The sequence below is a fragment of the Tyto alba genome, unplaced genomic scaffold (genome assembly GCF_018691265.1).
Source record: "Tyto alba isolate M040663 unplaced genomic scaffold, T.alba_DEE_v4.0 Super-Scaffold_33, whole genome shotgun sequence".
NCBI lineage: Eukaryota > Metazoa > Chordata > Aves > Strigiformes > Tytonidae > Tyto > Tyto alba.
Window position 1 is genome coordinate 1,994,274 of NW_024881308.1, and position 26,082 is coordinate 2,020,355.

The 26,082-nt window shown below is 42.8% G+C and overlaps 2 protein-coding genes across 3 annotated transcripts in view; one reads left to right on the forward strand and one right to left on the reverse strand.

Moving 5' to 3' along the window:
* Nucleotides 1–9,535, reverse strand: part of ITCH (itchy E3 ubiquitin protein ligase) — a 63,986-nt gene extending 54,451 nt beyond the window's left edge. For both annotated transcript variants that reach the window (XR_006166075.1, XM_032985051.2), the window contains exon 1: nucleotides 9,467–9,535. The gene's annotated coding sequence lies outside the window, so the exon portion shown is untranslated. The remainder of the gene's footprint in view (nucleotides 1–9,466) is intronic.
* Nucleotides 9,536–20,311: 10,776 nt separating this feature from the next.
* Nucleotides 20,312–26,082, forward strand: part of AHCY (adenosylhomocysteinase) — a 32,182-nt gene continuing 26,411 nt past the window's right edge. The window contains exons 1-3 of the mRNA XM_032985052.2: nucleotides 20,312–20,438; nucleotides 22,241–22,431; nucleotides 25,251–25,326. Of these exons, the coding sequence (XP_032840943.2) occupies nucleotides 20,411–20,438; nucleotides 22,241–22,431; nucleotides 25,251–25,326 (295 nt within the window). The 5' untranslated portion in view covers nucleotides 20,312–20,410. The remainder of the gene's footprint in view (nucleotides 20,439–22,240; nucleotides 22,432–25,250; nucleotides 25,327–26,082) is intronic.

The window sequence follows — 26,082 nt, forward strand, 5'->3', positions numbered from 1 at the left end:
CAGGGGCCACTGCTGGTAGCTCCCTCCCCCTCTACCAAAAACCCAACACACACAAACCCAGCACAAGTGTCACAAAGTATGTTGATCCTCTAGCAGCTTCTAAAAGTTTCTGCTAGGCATCTATATAAATTAATCCAAACCTCAGTGGGAAAAAATGGCAATGAAGTTTCACTTATGATATTAAAACCAAACAAAAATGATGCTGCCAAAATTCCCCATGATACATACAGGTAACTTGATCATGGAGCCATGTTAAGCTGCATACCACACTGATAAATTCATGTCAGTGTGCTGTTCTACCACTTTAGCCTTATGGTTTTAACATATCCACTAACTCACTCATTTCACAGTTCCCAGTATGTACATTTAGCTCTTCTACCTCATTATTACAGAAATATCCACATAGCATCACACTTCAGATTACAATTTCATGTTATTTTCCAACTGAAAAGGCAGAAATCATTAACCTTCATGAGTAAATTTCAGAAACTACAGAACTTAATTTGATGATCATGGGAAGAGAAAGAAAAGGTTGATAGTAGTAGGTATGTTGGAAAACGACTTGAGCTTTAACTAATCTGACCAGCTATTTTGTGATTTGGCATCAGAAGAAAACTAATCTTTCTATATTACAGCTATTTTTAAATGTATTTCAAAGGCACTACTTTTGAAGTGTCAATAACAAACAATATATTATAAGGTCTCATAGTAAAACAAAATACAAGACCATCACCTTCTGTTTCACTATACACCTTGCAGCTTTTAAAAAAGTCACCTTAAAAGCAGTTATATATTCAGTTATTAACAGACGATAGTATCTACAGATGATTTCGTAATCTCCAGCCATTAGTTTTTCTTATTGTTTACAACTTAATGCTTGCTTCAACATATTTCCCCATTCCATTCTCGGTGCTACATTTCATCATCAATGGTTCACACACATTCAAAGAAACCTAGATGAAATTTTTAACTTTGGGGGGGGATGGAAAAAAAAAAAAAAAAACAAACACAAAACCACAAAACAGAAAGCTTCACAATGAAATTACACTATTACCTGTATTCATTACTAATAATGACAACTTAACCCATTATTACAGTTGTTTTAAATAATGTTTTTATCTAAAAGGAGCCTTTTGAAAGGCTGTTTTTTACTAACAGTCTACAAATGCAGAAGCAAAATGAGATCCTGTCACTTCAAAGGCTCAAATCTAGCAGATACATTTTTCAAAAGCATAATAAAGCTGCTATGTACATTAAGTGAAACATGATTCTTTAGTATGTTCTGTACAGAACTGTACAACACACAATCCACCTTGTTTTAAGAGTGTTCAGTAGCACTGGCAAAGGTTCACACATGAACAAAGGTACCTCCCTCTGGGGGTTTAACAATGGAGAGAGCCCCAGATACACCTCTGTTTCTTTGCTCCCAAGAACACAGATAAAAAGGGCCATAGAGGTATCAGTAGAAAGACACTGGCAAATGATATCGCTTGACAAAAACTATCTCAGCTAAACAGACTGTCACTGTAGGTTCCTGAGCAATAAACTAAATCAAAACCAGACTGCACAAATCTGCAATCTAGGCTGGCAAGGTGCATCAAAGAAATGATGAATCATTCTCTGCTACCAGTGACAACCACAAATCTGAAGTTTGCTGATTATTTGAAATCTCTTGAAAAATAAAGTTTTGTCACTCACTGCTTGTACTTTCTTTAGCAAACTAGATCGTATAAGACGACACAGTTCCTCTTGATTAACTTCGACTCAGCTGTAAGAGTAAGAACTACTGTAGATGATGCACTGAAATTCTTACAGTTAACTAGTTACCAAGGTATAAATATACATACATTGCCCCATAAGTAAAATAAGCTGCTTCTCTGAATACTCTTAAGCATTACAAACAATCAAAGAAACTAGAACTGGATATCTAATATTTGCAGCAAAACGATCTAATATTCCTGTGTGCTAACGTCCATGCTAGCTGGAAAAAAAGGTTGCATCTTTCCAACCTAAATTGTGCATTACTAACAGAAAGCACACAAATCCAAAAGATGTTATGGAAATTAGAATATCTAGAAAAAAAAAGTATATTACTTAAGTAAACACTGAGGTATCTGAATGTCTTCTATGGGTCACTGTCTTTTTTAAAAGTGCAAACTGCTGCAAGCAAAATCTTGAGTTCCAGAGGAATCACCTTCATGTTTTCAAATTGCAACAGAAGACCATCAACTGCTTCCTAGCAATCTTTTGTAAGTGACCAGATGGCAACATGGAAGAAAAGCCAGGAGTGGACAACACAGCAATCTCAACCCTGCAAAATGAACTGCCTGCTACATTCCAGATCATGCCTCTCTGAAAAATAAAACAGAAACTAGGAAAAAAGATGGCTTAGAACTGTATCACTATTTCAATATTCTCAGCAATGTCCAATTAACTTTTTTTGTGGGGGCTGCCCTAAAACCATTTTGCCCTTTATCAGGAGATAAAAATAGACTTCTCTTCTGAAATATTGGGTTACCCAAGACTTACGACTGTATTAATAAATAAAATCCTTGAATTAAAGTTTCAGTCTTTACATCCTAGATCTACTGTATGAAGTGACAACTGTCACTTTAAAAAAAAAAAAAAAAAAAAAAACAACAAGATTATCTGCTAACATTAATTGCATCCTCAAATTTCAAGGGAATTGCCATACTGCAGGGATACAACATAAAGCCCACAGAACTGTACAGTAAGAGTGACAGCAGTACAGTTGCTGTAGCTATCAGGCCAGTGCAGATGGCGAGTTCTACTCTGGCAGCTTGATATTGCTGAAGGGGTGGTCCCACCTTCACCTTTAAGCTCCTCCTAGTCACACAGTCCTTCCCTCTGTGACAATTCTAGTGCAAAGTTGACACTCACTGACCTGTTTAAATTCAGTAAATCTTCAGAAAAAAAAAAAAGCTTAGGGCCCCTGATAACTGCAAAACTTTTTTTTTTTTTTTTTTTTACATAGAAGAGGCATATTTAGCACATCCTGGCAAAGTATTCTATACAAAGAGTGTAATTCAGTGTGAACACACTTACTACACCATATATATACCCCTTCACAGGTTACCTGTCCATGCATTATGTCATAAATCAAAAAGGTACTCACATACTGGAGTAAAAATATACGCCCATAGGGTTATAATGCTATGTTATGACCTTCTTAATCAGCAAAGCGTTCTTTCAGACACAAACCCTGAGTCTAAGTCATGTGAGGAGTTCTGACAATTGTTCTTCCAAATTTTGTTCACATTATTTGCTTTGTAATGCATAAGAACCTTACCATGTTTGATTATAAGTCATGAAGGCAGAAATACAAAATATGAAGTCCGGAGTTTACTATTTTAAAAATAGGAAGTGAAATTCCAAACAGCAAAGAAATCCCAGCTGTGGCAAAGGCTTTCTCTCATAATAGATCCTAACCCTATCATTACTGTCTACCAAGTCCCTCCTCTCTCAATTCCCACATTATCCACCCTTAACTATGAATTTATTTTTGCTGGTATCTTCTACACTCAAATGTACAGTTCACTGGGAAGTTCCCAGCTTCAAAATAAACACACATTAGCCTGAAAGCACTTTCACCTCTAATATCACCATCCGGACGGTATTATTTTGTTCCAACATTCACATCCCAGATAAAAGCAAGTCTTTTCTCAAATGTTATCTTTTGCTTTAATAACTCAAATCATCACTAATGCCATAAAAGTCTTGTAGTTCTGAGGGCCTGATGAGGGGTGGAAAGGAAAGGAAAAGAAAAATGTAATGGTATGTCATACCTCACAGGACTATGTTTAAAACGTTTAAACCATTGCAAGTACCTAAATAAGGCACCAGCTATGTCAACAGGTTTCCACACTGAGCAAATCCATTTGCCCAAATTAGATTTCAGAACAGGAGTTAAATACACTGATTCAATGGGTGCACAAAAAGAAGAACAATGAGAACACTGTTGCCTTGTGATAGCTTATTCATTGACCTGAACTAGATTTGGTTCAGGCAAATGTTTAACAAATGTAGCACTGCTCTCGAAATTGGTCATTCTAATATACAGCACATGTTGCATCTGCAAAAGAAAAAAAGATATTCCAATATTTTACTGGTAAACTCAATTTAACAAGCACAAAATGGAGTATGACAATTATCCGCAGAAGTATTGCCAATTGATCGTAACTTTTCCTCTGTATCTTTGAGTGATTAACACTTCTAAATGGAATTAGAAACATTAGAAAAAACACATGTGACAGCTATTTAGTTTGAACAGCTATAGAAACTTTTTTAGTGTAGAATGAGGTAGTCAGAGCATTTTCCTAAACCTTCAGTACTTCCCTCCTCTCTCCTGTTATCACTATACACATTATTCCCCTTCAGACAGCTGGAATAAGACACTGCTTTGAAGACTGCATCACTGATGACAACACATGCACTGAACGCATCACGTACATTTAAGAATAGAAGTAGCCTTGCTACCCTTATACAAAAAAAAAAAGTCAGTGTCACACTGTTACTTTTTATCTTCTAAGCTCCTGTATTTTCTTTTTTCTCACTTCCTTTATAGAGTGAAGTACCTCTCATATGCAGGATCACCCCAGAAGGTCTTGAGTAGATAGGAAAGGATGCTCAATTTCAGGTAAAATCTACTGAAAACATGAGCTCATCACCTTCACAGAAGTTAGCAAGCTGGTTAAAGATTAGAGCACACACATTATTGCTTTATGAACATTTTCACATATTAATCTCCACATCTTTTATCTAGTCTCTAAAATGATACATTTACAGCATTAGGAAATACACACATGCACACAAGGTACACTTGTAGAAGCAAGCCCTTTGAAGAGAAATTTATCAGTGAACCAAAGGTCAATTAATTCAGGCTTTGACAAGCAAAAGTAAAAAGCAGAAGTAAAGTTAAAGAATCCTTGTAAAGAACAAAGTCACTCCATCTAGTTGCTTTGCAAATAAATCAAGGGGAGAGCAGCTCATGGCACTGGCAGAGAAAAAATTAAGGTGTCAGAAAAGTACAAATGCAGTATTTGGAGCAACAGACCTTAATCCATTCAGATGTTTATGAAAGTAACAATGAACACCTAAAAATGTATGTATCTGACAACTGTGTCAAGAAAGGGTAAGGACTATTAATATATAATTTAAAAACAGCTCACACTGGGGACAGGAGCAGGCACTAGGGGTGGATACTAACCAAAAACATCTTAAAAATTCACTCTTCTATGTCTTAGTACATACTCCTCAGTTGGCTCAGCATCTAGTCTTCCTTTGTTTTTTTTCCACTGTACTGGATGAGGCAAAGCTAAAAAGGGCAGTAACCACTTACGGAATGACTTGCACAGGCAAAAGTTCTATCACAATCACGTGAAACTGAAGGAATCAAAGAGCCCATTTTATTTTTAAGTAAACGAGCATGCTCCAAATCACAAGTTTTATATTCTTGATGACTATTTCACTGCAAATGGCTATCCATTTGGTGAATCAGTTAATAAATCAGAATCAGATTACAGAACCAGATTATAGACCTGTCTTAACTATGTCTTTTTCTATTCATGACTGTTTCACACCTTATCTTTCTTTTCCTTAGTATTAAACTTTAAAAATTACCAGGTATCTAGCTAATACTAAAACAGAAAAAGTATGTCGAAAGGACACTCTTAACAAAAAGCTAGACCTATTAAGAACAGAAAACAGCACAAAGATTTTTAGAGGATGATATTAACAGCCCCTTCTTGAAAGCTCTAGCTTCCATATCATGACCTACCCAATCCAAAACCTGTGATCTGCACATTTCACATAAAAGGTAAGTTGCCTTTCACTTCTTGATGAGAACAAGGTTCCACACAGTAAAACTTCTAACAATCCACGTGAAGGGGCCTTTTCTTGATCAAAAATAATACTATCTGAGTCTAAGCTCTGAAATTCAAAATCAATGACCTAAGTGCAAACATGTACATAGCTCTGTTCATGACTGAAACAATAGGCCTCTCCTACCAGCAGTTTAGAATAGCTTAGGCAGGTGGGTGGAAGGAAGGCATTATCAGTTTCTAAATGGGAGGACTGTAATAAAACTTTTTTTTTTTTTTTTTTAAGAACAGCAGCATATTAACATATTGCCAACTTTTAAATAATGATTTAAATAACCAGCATAACAAGATCTAGTATCATGTTTCCTCAGAGGGGGAAAATAAAAGAATCTGCCCTTGATGTTTTAGATGTTTTACCAGGAAGTTTGTTCTATGCCCCAGTATAGTAAAAGTAGAAATTCCAGGCATAACTTAACAGCTGGTCATATGAAACAGTGCCTTGGTTTCTTTAAAATACTCTTTCCCAGTTTGTTACAATACTTTCATTTCTATTAAGTGTCATTTCCAATTCTTATGAAGAAAAAGATCAATCCTTCAACAGCAGTAACTCTGCACCACAATAAGTAAAACCTGAATGCCAGTCACTTACAGAAAATGCTCAAGTCCCTATTGCTTTACTCTTCAGATGAGAAGGATGAAGAAAAACTACCTTTCCCTCTCCATAATGTGGGCAAAGAATTGGCTCAGATAAGAGTCAAACCAAGCCCAATAAGGATTGCCTAAAACCTTTAAAAATACTCTATTTATGAGGTGGTAAAAAGTAAATACCTAGAAAAACAGAATACTCCCAAACTAGACTATAATCATGGCTTGTCTACTTCCTCTTCTGAGGCTAGCACACACTTCAAAGTGTTTCTATAGTTGGGCAAAGTATGGTTACAGTAAGCAACTGAGGCCAATACCCTCCTCTAGGTTATGCACATGTATTTGCTATCCCTGGGTATAAAGGCACAAAGTAGTTCATTCAATTACATATAAGTACAGCAGACTGACAAAAATTAGAACATGACATGAACATAACTGGATAGACAAACAGAAAGGCTTAAAATAACAGCATGAGTGACAGCACTCCCAGAAGCTTCACCATTGCCAACTGCAACGGGTTTTTCTTCTGCTCTAATCCTATAGACTCTTTTCCCTGCTTTTAAGCAGAAATTAAATTGGTTTTGCTGCAACATGAAAAGCACTTCGCTATGGTTGAATATATTTGCCACTTTATTTAAACAGCTTAAATTTACAAAAGATGTTTGTTTAGATGCTATCATTGACTGATACTAATGGATAATGATGTTGAGAAGCAACTTATTTACTGTGTATGTTGCAAAATAGAAGAAAAGTAATTTATTTTGTAAATCTCATGAAACATATTTCTCAAGCAGTCGTATGGCAAGCTTTCTTAGAAACAATGATTAATTTAAACTCTACAAGAGAAACATCATGCTACTTTACCACCCATCTTCCTTTTGGCTTATTTATTCTCTAGTTAACTTCCCCAAACCATTTTGAAATGTAGAAACAAATAAACACAACAACTTCAATATTTTAGGTCTGCTTCACCACAGAAGAAACAGAAGTTTAAGAAGGGAGAGAAAATTGAGGGAAGAAAATGTGGTGATGCTGCTTAACTAATAAATTCATATAAATAAGCTTCTCTCAATCTCTCTTAAGCCCCAAAATAACTGTTTAATCTGTAAGAAGCTTTCAAAGTTAGCACTCAGAAGTCTCAGTTATTTTCCACTGCAACATCACCTTTCACATACACTGTATGAGTTATTTTTTTTAAAGACAAGAAAATTCACTTTGGATAGGAATACTACATATTATTGCAATGATCGCTTGGAGATGAATACATTCAAGCATAGTGATTAAAACTGTCAGCCAAACCACAACTAAGAATGCACACTAGACCAAGTTCAGATTTAAACAGCTGTAGCAATGAGCAATATAACTGTAATTAAATTAAAACTGCATTGTACTTTTTCTGTAAGAAGAGAAAAAACAATTTAAATTTGTTTTTTCAAACAAGGGGGGTTTTAAGCATTAATATCCTCAGAACTGAAGGCAGCTTGCAGTTCACATTTCATTCTTAAACATCTGTGCCTTTTTTTGAGGTAAATACAGGCAAGCAATAGCTGGATCTACTGTCATTCTCTTGATACAGTCTTCTTACAAGTATCAGTCTGGATTTCTCTCCTTTTCTCTCTCTGAAAAGGATGAGTGGCAGGGTAGCAGAGACCAAACAAAACTATGAGAAACTCATGAAATAAGCAAGAATATACTGGCAAAAGATGGTCTAAACTACTCTGGTTTCTAACTTCTTCAATTCTAATCTAAGCTATAAAGGTAAGTTTTGCTGGGGATATTTTCTGAAGCTTCAAGTGTAAAGAATGCCACACAAATGACAACAGATATCCAAAATGCTACATCCACCTTTCTCTCTGCATCACACACAGATCTCAAGTTCTTTTGTTAATTTAACGTCACAATCATAGCTATTAAAACAAGTTGAATTCTTGGATATCAGAGCCAGTTTGATAAAGGCATCCTCAAACACTCTCCTTCTGCTTTTATCTGGGTACTATTGCCACACAAGGTCAAAGAGACCTATTTGGAAGCAGGAGGGTTAACAGCTAGAACTTGTCCGTGTTTCCAAAATAAAGTGGTGGCACCAGTGTTGCCATTCTGTTACGTTTACATGAGGGAACATAGTTCGGTACAAACCTCCAGCTATAGTCATGCTTTATCGCTAGGAAACATTACTTCAAGGCACGGCTATAGCCTGACAGGAAAAAGGCAGCGAACACTCGTAAAGTGGCTGCAGCAGCCAAATCTGGCAGAAGACCCCAGGTCAGAGAGGACGCGCTCCTTCGAGGGGGAGCTGGAAGGAGAGCTGTGCCACGGAACGACTGCCGGAAAGCAAACACTCTGACGAGAGCGAATCCCCAAGGCCCTAAAAGGGCGAAGGTTTAGAGGCTGATCTCAGCGACAAGGAGCCTGGAAAGGATGGCAGAGACCGACCAGGGAAGGAAAGGGAAGCAAACGCTGTTGGGGACAACTACAACAAGCGAGGCAGTTGGGGGAAATAGGCACCTCAGCGCGGGGTCCGGGCAGTGCCCGCACCACTCGGAGCGGAGCAGGGGCTCCGCAGCGCAGGCCGGTAGCGCCGGAGAAGGGGCGGCGCGGCCAGGCAGCCCTCGCAGGGGCGCGCCGGGGTCCCGGGACGGCCGGACCGTGCCCCGGCATGGAGCGATACTGACCTCCCTGCCCGGCCCCCGGCCCAACTGCCGCGCCTGCCGGGGGTCCCGGGAGGCAGCGCAGCGGGAAGGGCCTCCCTCAGCGAGTCCTTCCCGGGGCGAGAAGCCCCTCAAGAGGCCAGGCCTACGCCCGGCGGGGTCCCCCGCGCCCCTCTGCCTCCGCCGCCGCGCCACGGCCGCCCGGAGCCGAAAAGAGCGCCGGGGCCGCCGAGCCGGGTCCCGCCGCCCCCCAGGGTCCCGTCCCCGCCGTTACCGCCGCCTCCGCTTCCTCCTTTCCGCCCTACCCGCGGCGCGGACCCCCGCTCCCCTCACCGGGCACGGCGGCGTAGCAGCTCCTCTGTCCCTCGGCCAAGATGGCAGCCGGTCCGAGCCCAACCTGAGGCAGCGACTTTACAAAGTCGGGCGGGAGCTGCGCACGCGCCGAGTCGCTCAGCGGCCGCGGGCGCGAAGTGACTACAAGTCCCGGCGTGCTCCGCGCCAGGCGCTGCGCATGCTCACGGCGGCGGGAGGAGTCCGCTGGCAGTGAGGGAGGGGATGGGGCGTGGCGGGGCGGCTGCGGTGGCGGGTCTGCTTTTCCGGTCCACCTCCGCCGGTCCTTCTCTTCCGGTCCACCTCCGCCGGTCCACCTCCGCCGGTCCGCCCGGGGATGCGCCTGGTGTGCTCGGGCTTCGGCGCTACGCTCGCGTCAGCGCTTCGCAACAGCGCTCGGTTCGCAGGCCGCAGCTAGCGGGGCTGCCCGGAGTAGCAGGGAGCCGTTTGGGCCCCGTCTTCCCCTCACCTCCCACGGCAACCTTTCGGGGACCAGGTTCCTGAAAAGAATTATGTGTATATATATGTATACACACGCTACAGTAAAAATCACTGATCATCAAAGCAACTCTGCAGGCTAGACTAGTGCTCCTCTGAAGTTACAATAATACCTCAACAAACCTATAGCTGTCCGTGGCACTGGGTTATCACAGTAACAATAACTGGAAATTTCTGATAGCACAAAGAGACGTACTGGTTAATCTGAGTTTCTAACAGTCGAGTAACTGGGACATCACTAGTAGCAGTGCAGGCTTTATGACACACAACTAAGGTTTTGCAGTTTTGATGTATCAACTGCAGATACTTAAGCTATTGATATTACTCAACCTTTACATAAAACCTTTCTTGTTTCAAGTTTATTTTTTCTTAACCAGAATGTACTATTGCATAAGTGAAATTATAATACACCTCCTCCTTTGACAGTGAGGAATGAGAGACTTCAGTTTCCATGCACTGAAATTAAAGACTCCTTAATTTTCAAAGAGTAGGAGAACATCCTCGCAAATTTTTCAGGAATATTATATACTTTACAAGTGCAATGGCAACTGGTAGGGTTATGAAAATCCATTATCTCTTCCCTACTTCACACATAAACTCTAACAAGAAAGATCCCACAGCTACAATTGAGTGTTTCTGTTGATGAGGCCTAAGCAAAAAACAAAACAAAACAAAACAAAACAAAACAAAACAAAACTCAGATTGTTTTCCCTTAACAGAATAGCATACATGTTTCAAAGCCAATTAGCCATCTGCAGTTATGATTGACCAAGATATATATGAACATAACTTCAAGCTCAGGAATCACTTTAATTCCAGCACAGAACAATATGTGCTGCTCAGTCAGAGCCTGTGAGTGCTGGAAAGTCGGAAGTGTGTGGCTTTATTAGAAAGGTGTGTAACCCTGGGAAGCAAGTTTGAAGCCAAAGTTACAGCCTATTATAAGAATCAAACATACTGAAGAGCTGAAATGAGTTCTGAAGGTTGTTTGTTTGTTTGTTTGTTTTTCCTCTAAAGCTTTTCTATGCCCCTTTAAGTCTTTATGTTCCTTTACAGATTTTTGATCACATATCCATACATTTACAGTTCCATATTTAAATGGTCCATTCAAATTAATAACAGTAAAAATAAGTTCTGCAAGCCTTACTTAACAGAAATTTCTCTCTCATGTATCTCCTACATAAACAGTCATCTCTCAACCATTGTTGCGATACAATTCCTGTCCCAGCAGAACAGTAAAGCTCAGCTTGGCTTCAGCTGCAGTTCCACATCTGCGTAGCTGGGTTTCCTTTACAGTGTATTTGTTCTGTCTCCCACCTGGTACAAAACATTGGGTTTGATTTTGCAGATTGCCTGTGGTTTGATTCCCAAAACTGTAGGAACATTCCAACTAGGTGTACTAAGACCTTTTACCCCAGCTCTCTGAATTAATTTTAACTTTAGTAGAAGTTTAGTGATTGCAGGAAGAAGCTGAATGCTACCCCAAGTACACATACTTACTGAATTCAACAGATGTGCATATAACCCTAGGGCAGTGTAGCCATTTGCAGTCTGTTTTTGTCTTACTGGTTTTTAGGTTTCCAAGGTAAAGGTTGCTGAAGCAGATGTGAAATAATAGCATTCAGTGTCTCTTTTCAAGGCCACCACATAAGTTGTCCTTTTTCTTACATTTTTTTCCCTCCTTTTGCAACTGGCATTTTGGAAAAGTGGTTCTTGTTCAACACCAGCAACCCTAATCTTTTTTTCAAGCTTCTGGTGCTTCAAGTCAAGTTTCACTGGTGCTATCTGCTCTGTAAAATTAATGAGAAAAAGAATGCATTCCAGGTGCGCAGATTACTGATTAGTTTATGCTTGCCAGGACAAGACAAACGTAGAACAATCTTCACATTCAGACTCTTTCAGAGATCATTTTCCCTGTTAAAAATCATGGCATATCAGTGAACTGAAACAACAAATAATGAATTAATGCCAGAACAATGTGGTAAATACAGATTAATATAATTGAGTGGCAGAAGAACTACATATACAAGATTTTACCTTCCTTTTGTTTGCTTATTTGGGGAAAGGAGGAGACTACTTGATTATTTTCTTTTTTTCCTATACTTTCTAGAACTACAAGATACTCAGGCAAGATTGAATTTTCTTAACTATCATAACTTTCTTTTGACTAGTAAGAACCCCAACAGATTAGGAAAGTTTGCTACAATTGTGCAGAATGATCTTGTATAAAGGCTTTTTAGGAAAACTGTATATTCTTTATAGCTTTTCAGATTTCCCAGGTTTGCTATGGTCTAGCAGTGCTTCTGGTAGTTAATTTCTGAGAGTTAATATTTAATAATGTTCATAATATTTTTTCCATTCTTTCTCAGTCCAATACAGATTTCAAGGTCACTGGGACACAAATTGTTTCTTGTGGCAAAATATGTATAGCATTTATTCTCAATTGGGCTATTGTAAGCAACAATATTAAAATCACTAATGCAGTCTTAACTGTGTTGTTATAGCCAGAACTATCACACTAAGTTAGTGCTGGTGGTGCTGGGAGCTGACTGGGAAACCACTGAGGGTAAGGGTCTGTGTGTCAGAGTTCTATAAATCACTTCCATGTTTGAATCTTTCTTGTGGTAATAAAAAAATCCTGCAGGATCATTAAAATATGGTGATTCTATTAAATTTTTGAGTAGGACTCTGTAAATGGAGAGTGTTGTCTAATACCACAAAGCCCTAGGCTCCTTCAGCTAGAGGGCTGGGACGAGACTGTATAACAGAAGCACTGAACACCTTTATTATTTTGCTATCTCTAGAGTATGGGATCCCCTCTCCCGAAATAAACCCTGCCTTCCTCTTTCCCCCTTTTCCACTCTCAACCAACAGATCCCCATTGACCTTGTATATGACAAATCTATTCTTTCTGAGATTACATCATTTACCACAGGTTTCACAGCAAGTCACTGTCAGAGTTGGAAACAGAACTGGGTTTCTTAGCTTCCTGACAAGTATTTAATGATTATTTTTTGTTTGGTGGTTTGTTTTTGTTTTGTTTTGTTTTTTTTTAATTTTAATGAAGCACATGGAAGTCCAGACAGAATCACATAAATACAAAATAATTTAGGCAGAAAGGAACCTCTGGAGGCCCCTATGTCCACCCCCTCCTTGAACCAGGACCAACTTAGTTAAGGTTGCACAGGGCCTTGTCCAGTTGAGAGACAAATATCTTCAAGGATGGAGATCCCACAGCTTCTTCATGCCCTGGTCAAATGTTTGATGACCTGCATAGTGATTTTTTTTTTCCTTATGTCTAATTGGTATTTTGCTCGTTGGAACTTTTTCTTCTTGTCCCTCATGCTATCCCTGTGCACCTCTGCAAAGAGTATGACTCCATCTTCTTTATTCCCTCCCATCAGGCAGTTATAGACAGCAGTAAGATCCCCCTTTGCCTTCTCTTCTCCAGGCTGAACAGAACCAGCTCTCTCAGCATTTCATCATATGTCCTGTGCTCCATCCTTGATCATCTTGGTGGCCTCCCGTGGACTCTGGTACATCACTGCCTGTCTTATAACAGGGAGCTCAAACTGGACCCAGCACTAGCAGGTGGGTTCTTACCAAGGCAGGGTGAAGGACAGGGTTCCCTTATCTCACCCTGCTGGCTGCACTCTTGATGACAAACCCCTGGATGCAGTTGCCCTTCTTTGTCACAGAGGCACTCGGTGGACTCCTACTCAACTTGTTTACCAGGATCCCAGGACCTCTTCCACCAAATTGCTTTCTAGGCAGTCAACCCAATGTCCTGCTGAATTGGCGTTACTCCCTCCCAGACACAGAACTATCTTTGACCACCCACATTTGTCTTTGTTGAGTTTCCTGATGTTTTTGTTGACCTTCATTTAGGACCTCAGTCCACAAACATTATCTAGGTCAACAACATAAAGCTGGTCTTGGTACTAAAGAGACCACAGTGACTATCTCTTCATAGAGACAATTTTGATAGTGTGAATGCTTACCCACTTTGGGCTAGACACAGCCCCAAGCAAATATCACAAAATGACTGTTGAATAGTCATCAGCTGTCATTAGCACCCATTAGCTGTTAAGTTATTGTAAATCTTTAACAGTGGCTTAACACTTCTGTCTGACTTAAGGCTTTGTAAAGTTGGTGATCTATACATGTAAGAATATTTTGTTTTCACATCATTTTTTCATTACTGGATTTCAAAACACTTTATAAAAAAATATAAAGTAAGTCTTCTTACAAATAAGTCTTCTGGAGCTTTTTGTTAACTAGGTAATTATCATAGCAAGTGCTTTATATTTTAAAATCAGATTTACTATCTTGAAATTGTCATCACTAAGAAGAGAATCTTTGTTGTGCTGCCTTGTTATCAGAATCTGAATTAATGATTTCACTCATGAAGATAACACTGCAGTGTCAGAGTGTATCTATTTCTAATTGACTTTAAAATCAAAATTGATTAATTTCACTTGGGATTTAGAAAAGTATCAGTAGGAAAAGATAAATTACTTCCTGTTATCTGGAGAAGGAATGAACAAAACCCTCTGGTTGGTGAGAAGCTATTATTATTTCCGAGTAATCTAATTAAAGGGTAAGACAAAGACATGTGGCTATTTAATTAAGTATTTTATTACTCAATTGCTCTACACTGCATAATCAGAGAACTGGGAGGGAGTGATTAGGTGTCTTGAGAACGGAAATGACACAACAAAGATATGTAGATGTTTTAAAGGAAGGACAGATACTGGGAAAATTGTTCCTCTCTTCCCCACGCAAAAGCAGAACATTATTTTTCTCTGGGTCTGAAGAACATGATATTGTAAATCGGCTGGGGAGTGTTCAGAAAAAGACATGACATGCTGGTGCTGGGACAGGTGAAACACACCATACATTTTTTAACTGATGGTCCTGTCCAGTTCTTATCTACACAGGGATCTTACAAACAGCCTTCAGGTCAGCTGGGCCCATGGTGAGGCAGCATGGCAGACACGCAGGGTACCCACAGGCACCACTTGGATTCCAGTTATGGCTTTGCTCTCTGGATACCGCATCTAGGACTCTTAAAGGACAGCAACACACACATTTGCTCAGTGTGAGTTGGATGCCTGCTTCTGCCAGGCTCTTTGAGAAGAGTTTCTGAAGTGGAGATGCTAGGAAAGAGGGAGTCTTTATCTTGTTTAGGCCGTTTTATTCCTGTCCCACCCTGACAACCTCTCTGATTTATACAGCTGTAAATTATCTACATCAGAAAGGTGGACTCATCCCCTGAGTGGTTTACCTCCTTGCAAATTGCTTTGGTATAAACCAGCTTGCATTTCAGAGCAGAACAGGTGCCAATAAAAAGCTATGTAATGTCAAAACTAATACAAAGGGAGAAGGTACAGTTTAAACACCTGGGGCTTGATCCAAAGCCAAATACAGCTATAATAAACTGGTTTACATTGTGAATTCTTTGAAAGCCTTTATCAGCTTCAGGGGTCTATACCTTCTTTACCTTATGTAATCCCCCATACGGGGATACCCCAAGGCCCTCCACTAAAAAGAACAAACCCACCAAAGCTATCAATCCTGTTGAGTAAGAGATCAAGCTGTGTGTTTCACTGAGTCTATCTGTCCCTTAGAGCTGCAGCATTACACTTCTGAACAAGAACTCTGAACCAAACCTCTGGTCTTGGACTGCAGGGAAGCTAACAGGCCCAAGCTTTGACTATCCCTTACTGAGTAGTAATCTTGCTCATTCAACTCTAATTTTTTAATCCAGCATTTCTTATGCTCAGTGTGCACTAAGTAACTGGGCAGCTGAATTGCAAACTTAAGGTGAGTAACAGCAAGGGGCAGGAAGGTTGCTGTACCAGTCCCATTGCATGCCATTAACATACCAGGTGCACTGCTCATCATTTCCCAGACTGGATAAAGGGAGAATTTACTTGGTTAAACTTGCTCTACAAGGCTCAGGGCTTGGTCCTCGGTTCATGTTATGCTCATGCTTGCTACAACTGCAAGAGGGAGGAGAAGATGGTGTTGTACTGACTTACCACCAACCCAGAGCCTCGGGCTCTCATGGACTGAACCAGCCTCTTGTGTAACAGGCTGGCCCCAGGGTTCCTCTAAGAAACAAAACCTGGTGTTTTTTTCTCTTGTTGGGGGTATAAGAAAATAAAAAGCAAGAGGAAAAATTAGTCCAAACTTCCTTTCACACCAGTTCATCTTCTAACTTTTGCTTCAGTTCATGCTTGCACTGGATGTACAGACAGCATGTTCACAAGTAAGTAATTTCTAATGTTCTTGCAACAAAAACATAGCCTTCTTTTAACCCTTGGACTAATTGTACTCCTCCCAAAAGGCACCAGCTTGATCATACCAAAATCTTATTTAAATGTTGCTAGTTGTCATTCACAAGGAGGTGAAAATGAAGGCGCTCTCTGCCCTCTGTTGGACAGTTAATGATGGAAAGTGGATGGTACCATAAACACTGAATCAGGACCAGGTAAAGTGAAGCCTTTACTGAAGAGAGGGGAGGAGAAAGTTACCTGCTGTGACTCTGGAACATGTTCAATTTAATAGCACTGGGGCAAATTCTATTATCATCATAATGCTAATGCTTGCTACAGTAATATAAATGTTGCTGTGGATTGAGATAGCATTAACTGAACTAGATCCCCAGCGGTGTTACTCTATTGCTGCACAAGGTGGTAGTGAGCGGGAAATCATGTAAAGGACTTTTTGCATACACGTCTCAGAGCTTATGCCTGAGGCAGGTGGAGTTTACCCATGGCATGAACTGTAACACATTTGTGAGTACTGTAAATGTATCTCTATGCTACCCATTAACAGCACTAAAAAAAAAAAGCCAATTTAAGGCATAAACAACAAGGTCTCTAATCCACATGGGACCCTGCTAAGATAAATTAGCAGAGTGAGTCATCCAGCGTGCACATAAGAAGGCTGCTGCAAATCCAGGCACTGGCTGAGGCCCTCACAAGCATTAAGACTCCAGAGCAAAGCACTCAGAAGACACCAGTGATGGCATCACTATGAAACTTTCATTAGGCACCTTGTGACATTTACTATGATATGATCTAACTGTACCTGCCCCACTGTACAGAATGGCTGGTACTTGACAGAACAGTAGTTAGGCAACACCTCTTTCATCTGCATCATTCACTATAGGGATTCTTCTTCCCTCCTCACCAAACCTCTATGCAGGGTAAACCAACACTAGTTTCCTAATTCAGGGTGCTCTTGAATGCTGCCACCACAATATCGTAGTGCTTCACAGGTGGAAATTAATTTATTTTTGCAACATGTGTATATATTTGTGGGAAAGTGAAATAATTGTCTGCAGTTTATGGGTAATGGTGAACTGAGGTATGGAGTATAATATCAAATATTCTCATTGCAGGTACCGCTTTGAGACATGCAGGCTTTGTTTTGACAGAGTATTTGGCATTGTGCTGCATTTTTCTAAGGGCAGTGATGTACTCTGGACCTCAGTCCATGCAACCTGGCAGAACATTGGTGAAAGAATAGGAAAGAACAGAGGATGCTTGTCATGGGCATCTAGAAAATGAGTATGCAATTAATGATCACTCATGCAAAGCCTGTCCTAAGAAACTGAGCCAGCAGCACAAGGAGATGATGCAGGGATAGAACCCAGTTCTCCATGCTCTTACAGTGCTACATTAATTGTCATACCATTCTTGCCACTCTTTGATACCTGTCTTCGACCTGCTGTGACAAATGAAGTCCTGCAAACAACAGCCTCATTTTCTGTACATCTCTAATCCAGACTCAGCACAGATCCTCCCAGTGCACTGTCAAGTCAGAATCCTGTCAAACAAATCATGGGCATTCTTTTTATAAAAAACCATATCAAATTGCACAAAATCATTCTTATAATGTATATAATATATAAACTACCCCAATGAAGCAACTAACTGGCTTTGTATGGAGTACCTGTGTGAAGTATCACCTGTATTATACGGAAGTTTAGACTGATGTTTTTTCCTAGTCTTGAAATCTACAGTATTTCGTAGCCATGCCATTAAGCCAAATCTTTTTTTAAATATAGTTTTGAAGAAATGTCATGTTCTGTTTTTATTAAAAGTGCTTTTTCTCCTGAGTTTCACAGCTTTTCGGTGACTGAGATATTTAAATTTACAACTCAGAACTTCCCAACTCAAACTACTACAGTAAATGAAACAGCCACAGGATGTATAACATGAATAACATCCTGTTATACTTGCATGTACTCTGTTAGGCGTTTTTTTTTGCTCTCTTCTGTTCTTTTTCTTATTCCTTCTTCTTCACTACATCCTATTCCCTCATTTTTCCGCCTATCTTGTGCCATCTGGTGTCCCAAATCCACCAGTGACAGCAACAATTAAAGGACCAGGGTGTATATGAGTAGTCAAGGCACTAACTACTTACACTTTAAGATGTAGTATAATACAGTGCCATGAGGTGTTAATCTCCTAAACCAGAGGGTCAAGGCAAACCATGCTGTTAGCATGACTTGTCTTTAAGCACTCCTTATGAACAGAATATTTTGACAAGCGTTGGAGCACCTTCATGCTAGGTGGAGCTGACCTATCCTCATTTAATAAATACTGTCAGCTCCCGCCACTCACTCCTTGGCTTAGCTGTAGTCAGGTGTTGGTCCCCTTCAGCTTTCACAGGGAAGTATGCTTTGAGCTGAAATTAGTGGGAGTTGTATGAAACGATGTCTTTGTTCTGGCCTTGCTCATTAATTTAGGAAGGACATCTTAGGTGTAGGGGTTGCTGTGGGCTAGTGCATAAAGACATTGTCTATAATTGACAAACTGATGATCAGGTTTCCTGGGGAGGCTGTGAGCTGACAGCTAACCAAGGCACATTTGGAGCCTTTTGTTGCCCTTAGGTCACACTGTAGAATGTATAGCTGCCAGGAAGTTCCCGTTTGCCTGTCAGCAGAGGCGGATGTGCAGGAGCATGCAGGAACTGCAGTCTGCCTGTAATACAGCCTTGGTGTCTCACATAAGAGGTTGGGGAACTGCCAGAGCCCCAACTCCTGTCCCGCTGCTTCGAGCCACTGCATTCGGTCTGTGACAAAAAGGTTGTTGGTGATAGAAACCAATGAAAGCCTGACTGAGTTAGATGAACTGTCCCTGGGGAATGGACATGCTACTGCTTTGGGTGCCTTTTGATTTTTTAGAACTGCTTGGTATGGTATCAGGTGTGCTGGATCGCCTGCAGCACTCTGAATATCAAACACAAACATTTCCACTTGCACATGGGGCTACAGGTTTTCTACTGGGACTTCCGTCTTTCTATGTGACTGCTCACTGTAGGACTGATCATTGAAGACCAGCTGCTGCACAGGTAACAAGTAACGAACCTCATTTACAGGGAGCAATGTGAGTTGGGGTCTCAGGGTGAATTCTGCATTGAGAATTATTTCAAACTTTGCGAAATAATTCACTGAGAATTTCTCAGCGAGTATGGGGAAATTCTCACTTTTACATATTTCACAGATAAAAGGTGTATAACACTGTAGTTGTTAACGTTCGCCCCAGTTTGAGACTGGGGCTTATGAGAAATGTATTTCAGATTTTAGAACAGGAGTGAATATGTCCGTGACCCCCAGACGAGGCTGAAGCAGGCCTCGCCTGTGTGCTGCAGGCATTGGCGGTGGCGGGGGGCCGGCAGGCCTGCCCTCTCCTTTCCCGCCCCGCCCTGGCAAACCGGCTGTGAGCTGGTGAGGCGCAGCCCGCAGCCAAGTCCAAGGTCCAGGCAGATATTGCGGCTCACGTGCCGCGCCTCAGCTCTGTCTGCGCGGCATCCCACCGGCACCGTGCTGCCTCGCTGGCCTTCCCCGCCCGAGCGGCACGCTGCCCTCGGCCCCGCGAAGGGGCCACACGCCACAGGGCTTACATTAACGAACGCAACGGGGGGTCGTTCGGGAGCTCCCAGGAGAGCAGGACTGGATGTGCTGCCTGGTCAGTGCCCGCGGTGGCTCCGCAGCCAGATCTGGTGTGGGGACCAGGGATCGTCCTGGCGCTGCCCTGAGACCCGCCCTGGCCCTGTGTGGCTCCAGGGCCTGCCCCGGCACCCGCGGTGCTGGGTGGCAGAGCCGCCCCAGGTACCAGTGGGCGCCCGAGCGTGCCCTGCCGTGGCTCAGCGCTCACGCAGGTCCCAGGGGCGGAGGAGGCCTCCGGAGCTCACTGTGATACCGGCGGGAGGGCACCTTCTGCGGGCAGCCCAGGCTCCAGCGCGCTGCAAGGCCCGCCCCTGCCGCGGGGCGGGCGGATCCGCGGCGGGCCCGGCGAAGCTCCGCGCCGCCGGCTGGAGCCGAACCCGGCCCGCCCCGCCCCGCGCAGGCGGCGGCACCGCCTCTACTTAAAGCGCGCTCGGGGCAGCCTCTGCCTCCTCCTTCTCCTCTGGTCGCCGGGGCCCGCCAGCATGTCGGACAGGCTGCCGTACAAAGTGGGTGAGTGCGATCCCCGGGGCTCTGGCGGGTCCCCCACGGGCGGGCGAGCGCCGTGCGGGGCCCGCCGCGGCGGGGTGTGGGGCCGAGCCGCAGCCGTGGCGGGGGCTCCGCGGCTGGATGCGGCTGCGGCGGGAAGATGGCAGCTGCCTGTTCGCCGTGCCGCCGCGGGGGGCGGGGAGCGCGGGCGGCAGGGCAGGCAGGGAACCCGAGCCTGGCCCCCCACCCGCGGTGCTGATACACCGGCAGAGAAAAGAGGGGGCCTTTGGCGGGGGGGGAGCGGGGAGGCTACGCGGGCTCTTGGGAGCCGCTGTTTTTTTTCTGCAGCGCGGCGCCAGTGGAGTTTCCACCCGCGATTTTGCTTCTCTCCTGCCCCACAGCCCACGGCGCGGGCGAGAGCAGCAGCCCCGTCCCCAGACCGTCTCCTGCTCTGACTGCCCGCCAGAAGCCCTTCGCAGGGGACAGGCTTTCACTCCAAGTGTGAAAATATGTTTGAATCTGGGACCTGTGTTACACATTTCCCTAAAGGTTTTGTAGACCTGAAACTCCATAAAAACCCTCATTTTTATAAGAAGTTGTGGTTCTTCTCTTTGAATTTAGCTTCTAAAGAACATTAGTCTCGAAGGCTTAGATTCATAAATAGCTTTGGAGGCTATGAACCTAAAATACTACAGGATATATTTTTAAGCTGCCCTGGTAAAACTACTGATCCCGTAGGAAGGATAAGATTCAAGAATCCCCCTTCGTATAGTTGTTTCCATGGCCCTTCCATTACCTGGGCTTTTTTCAATCCCGTGTTGGTGTACAAGCTGTGCACCGCTCAGCTAAAGCATAGGCAATAGCTTCAGTGGCCCCTAGGCTTAATTCTGGAGCAAAATGAAAGTAGCGTGTCTGTATGAAACATGGCAGTCTGTTAGAGGTCCTGGTGTTCCAGAGTGCTTTAAACGGCCTGTGTTTGCTAGGTAGGTGAAAGAAAAGTATCTGACCGTGTTCTTGGGTAAAATGGTAAGCTTCTGAAAGAGCTGAGAGGGACACTTGGTGTTGGCTGATGCTGCAGAGTGATGCACCTAGGCACTAGCTGTTCGACACGTGCCTTTTTAAGGCTGGAGTCAGACATCCATGGTGAATGCAGCATTTTCTACTAGCCTGTCAGAAGTCTCTTTTTTTTTGTTTTTGCTGAACTTTTCTACTGTAGATTCTTTTTACAAAGGCAGAAGTAGACTTGTAACTAAGGTAGTTATGGTACCTGGAAAATAACTGTTGTGGATCCAAGGGGGTAGGAAGCTCTGAAGAAGGGGAGCTGGACTGGGCTCAGCTCCTGGGGCACTTGGCAGGGAGCATACTTTGTGTATTCTCCTGTGGGAAAGCTATTGCTGTACAGGTAGGGGCTGTGTGTGTGTGTGTCCTGCCCACAAGTCTTAATACTGTGGAAGTAAATCTCTATAGGAAGTGTTAGGCTGTTGGGCAGTATCTATAAGGAGTGTTTAAGACTGGGGCTTACTGAAATAATGGGCCTTAAGATGTCTGCTTATTAAATCAGTTGATTAGTATCCTCATACGGGAACACACTTTTTTCAGAGGGGCTGTTAGGTTTGGTCTAAACTTGTTTGGAAGCCTGTACACTGTAGTAAAAAAGCATGGAGTAACTGGAATAGGGTCTGTTTTTCCCTCAAATCTGTCTCCCAGCTGTTGCTGGGTGTCCAGTTCAGCTGTTGCACTACCCACAAGTGCACAATCCACAAGTGTGCGAATGGATATCAAGGTCTCGGCTATATAAACTGACACCTGTCGTCCTTCTCTTGCAGCTGACATCAGCCTTGCAGACTGGGGTCGCAAGGCCATTGAGATTGCAGAGAATGAGATGCCAGGGCTGATGAAGATGCGGGAGATGTATGCTGCATCAAAGCCACTGAAAGGTGCACGTATTGCCGGTTGTCTTCATATGACCGTGCAGACGGCAGTTCTGATAGAGACCCTTATAGAGCTGGGAGCTGAGGTAAAGTGTCTCTGAGTTTCTCTTTCTGCATGCTCTTTAGGTAATACTCTGCCTGGGGCACTGCTTCTGCTTATATAACCCCTTAGGGGATCCTGGCAAGTGTCTCTACTTTTTGGAAGAGGCTGTGCTGCAATCTCCAGGTAGATGGATTATATTTTCTCTCCATAAATAGAAAGCTTTTAATTGGCACTGCATGTACCTCTGGGATGTAGTATGTGTCTTCCCTCTGGACACGCTGTGTCTTCACGAGTGCTCGTTTTGGGCTGTGTCACTGCCTTCAGCAGCTCTGTCAGCTGTGTGTACAGCACACTGTTCCCACGCAATTGTGTTGTGCTTGGGCATGCAGTGCTGTTGCTGGTAATGCTGAGGCTCTAGTGACTGCCTCCAGCACAGATTAGCCTGTATTAGGAACCACACGGTGCCCTGGTAAAGTCAGCAAAAACTAACAAAGCTTTCTGAGAGCTCATGCTGGCCCTTAAGCTGTGCAGGAAAACAACAGAGAGGCAGTGTGGTTCAGTGATTGAGGGCTGGGGACTCCACTGACTGAATTTGTTGTGTGACTCTGGACCAGCTACCCTGGTCCATATTAAAGACTGAAATACTTATAAGCCATTTACTCCCTTGTGTCCTCTGGCTTGCTGAATAAAGTCCAAACGTCACAGCTGAGTGCTCACTGTACAGGGCTTGAGGAGAGCTAGGCATCTGAGCACCATCCACATAGCGTGTGTGCTGAGCAGAGAGCTGATGGGAGCTTGATGATGGATTATGTTAAGTATGTCATCTAAAGTTTAGCTGCCTGAACTCAGGCTGCCCACAGGTGCCCTGTATGGGGCCCTTCCCTGGGAATGGTTAAAAGAGTTGAGCAGTGTCATGCTGATCAAAAGCCACTGAGAGAAGGGGAAGCTTTCTCTGTAGCAGCTAAGGCATTTCCTCCAAAAGTGAAGGAGTTGGGGCTACACAGCATGCCAAGTCAGCCTGGGCAGTGTACATGCTGTTGTGCAGGTGTTCAGCCTGTTCAGAACTGTTCCATGGCTGCAAATGGTGCAGTGCTGAAGGAGAGCTTTGATGTGGAGCTACAGTCCAGGCTTTATTCCAGCTATTCTGTGTATGAAACTCTTGTCCCTTCAGGATTTCATAGAAAGCAGTAGCTGCTAAAATCTGGGAAGCTTCTTGCTGCTCCTGTTGGTTGCTGTATCCCAGTATGACTGGCCTAGGCAGCAGCTGTGTGCTTACTTAAACATTGCCAAGCTGCTTTAGTCTGAGCACAACCTCAAATCAATCTTGTATGGGGTTCATCCAAGTCAGTCAGGGAGGTACCTGCAGAGATTTTGTTCCTCTAAGCATAAGTTATGGTTGTGCTGTGGTGTTAGGTCCTTCCTTGTCCTGATGCCTGCATATTAGTTTAGACTTTGACTTGAGTTTAGATTCAGCCCTAGTTTATCCATACTGCCAGAACTTTGGTGCCTGGGAAGGAGGAGTGAAACTGATGAAACTATGGCCTACATAATGAGGATGTAGCTCACTGCAGCATAGTAATATTGATATCCCTTTTTTGGTTAGGTTAACAAAGACTGAAAAAATACTCTGTGCCTTAGAGAATAAGTTCTAAAATGGTAATAAATATGCATCCTTTTTATAACCAGTGATGTAAATATTAGGCTCTGAGCCCATCAGGAATACTGGTTATTCTAGGGTCTATGCCATCATCAGAAACTGGTATTATAGGTCTGAGGATGCAGTGTTGGAGTTACCTATGTCTTGTATCAAGTTGCTTGAAATGTAAACAATATACAAGTGTTCAGTATACTTTGAATTTCATGACACCTCCTGATGTTATCTGTATGGATATGGAGGGAGCTTAGAAAAAAACAAGTGAGGCAATGCAGTGCTTAAGGTCATTAATTCAGTTTTACTGTGTTCCTTCCAGGTGTGTTTTCACTGACAGGTGTTGGTTGTGTAGGCTCAGATGAGGTGCTTCCTACTGCAGCCCTTTGAAGTGTCAATTTTTGATAAAGTGGGATGAGTATCTGAAAAAAGGCTAAAGGATTATGCCTTATTGCCCTCTCTCTTCAAGGGCTGTTACAAAGAAGCATGCAAATACCTGCCAGGCAACCCTGTAGGGATCCAAGTGAGAACTCAGGTGTGGCTCTGGGATGTGGTGGTTTCTGTGCTCACTGGGGAGCTGTAGTAGGTATGCAGATAATTTTTGATGCAACTCAGCAACATGCGGTTGCTTTTCTAGGTGCCTAAGCCTAGTTATGAAATCTGTGTAGAAAGCACTTAGCTCAGCTGGAAAAGCTTCCATGACCGGAGCACAGAGTGGGAGTTGGGTGAGCATAATCTTGGAGAATGTGTGTTGATCAAGTGCAGTGTTTCAGCTGCATTTTTGACTCTTCTGAGTGTCAGCAGGTGTGTTGCTGCATGTCCACATTACTCAATGGACACTTGCTATGTGCCTGTTGTGAAAATCTGAACTTTATTGACCAAAACTTTATAAACCCACTCTGCTGTGCACTTCCTGAAGATCTCTAGCTGAATGTGTGCTCTGGCTGTCTGGCAGAAGCTCTTGTGAGTGTGGAGATGGCTGAATATGTGGCACAGATAAAGCTCTATTATATTCTCTTCCAAAGTGACATTATTTTCCCTGTCCTAGTCAGGTACTTAGTTTAAATCTTAACTTTGCAGAACTACTGAGAAAGGCAGGGATCTGCTCTAATATGCCTTTCTGCTCTTGTTCCCTTTGTAACTCATATGCCTGGAAGAGAGTGCCTGATATCTCAGAACTTTGTTCAGCAAACAAAACTTGAGTTGTTTTCCAGGTACAATGGTCAAGCTGCAACATTTTCTCCACTCAGGACCACGCTGCAGCTGCTATTGCAAAAGCTGGTGTCCCTGGTAAGTTTTCCAGGTTCTAATTTGGCTCTGTTGGGGTGTACTGCCTGTTCTAGCTAAATTAAACTGTGTACAAATCAAGGTCTTCTGAACAAGCTTCAGAATAGAAATAGCTGATCAAAAGCAGTGACTGTTAGTGTGACTGGACGTTTGATTCAAGCTGCATTGTATTATACTATGCATAGCACTTCTGACAATGGTTAGTGTTAAGCTATGAAAGAGCCTGGTATGTTACCAGCTTTAAGTCTGATCATTAAAATGATTGAATGTACTGGGTAATTAAATGGATTGGTGTGTAGGTGTGTGTAGATGGAGATGTTTGGTGCTTTCCAGCAAGCTTAGTGCTAAATTATGGTTGGGGAAGGGATGTTAGCTGCAGTGTGTCCTGTTACAGTGACAGGATTGCTACTCAGGATATTTCTAGGCTAGAGCTAGGCCAGCTGTGTTGCTGCCTAATACACCCTGAAACAGTTTATCAGGATCCTGCTTTTGTTACTATCACCTTCCAATAAAGAGCAATTTCTTGCAGATCAGTATGAATACAATAAGCTGTCTGCTGTGTTACTCAACTTAAGGACATACAGTCCTCATGGCTCTGTGCTGGGAACTGCATGGCCTGAGCCCAGATGTTGGCACAGGCTAAATGTGACTTCTAGCAGGCTGGTTCTTTGCTTTGGGAGGTGTCTTTCATTTCTGTTCTAATTAGCTGTTGCCACAAGCGTTTCCCCTGCTGTGGTCCATTCTAAGGTAACAGAAGAA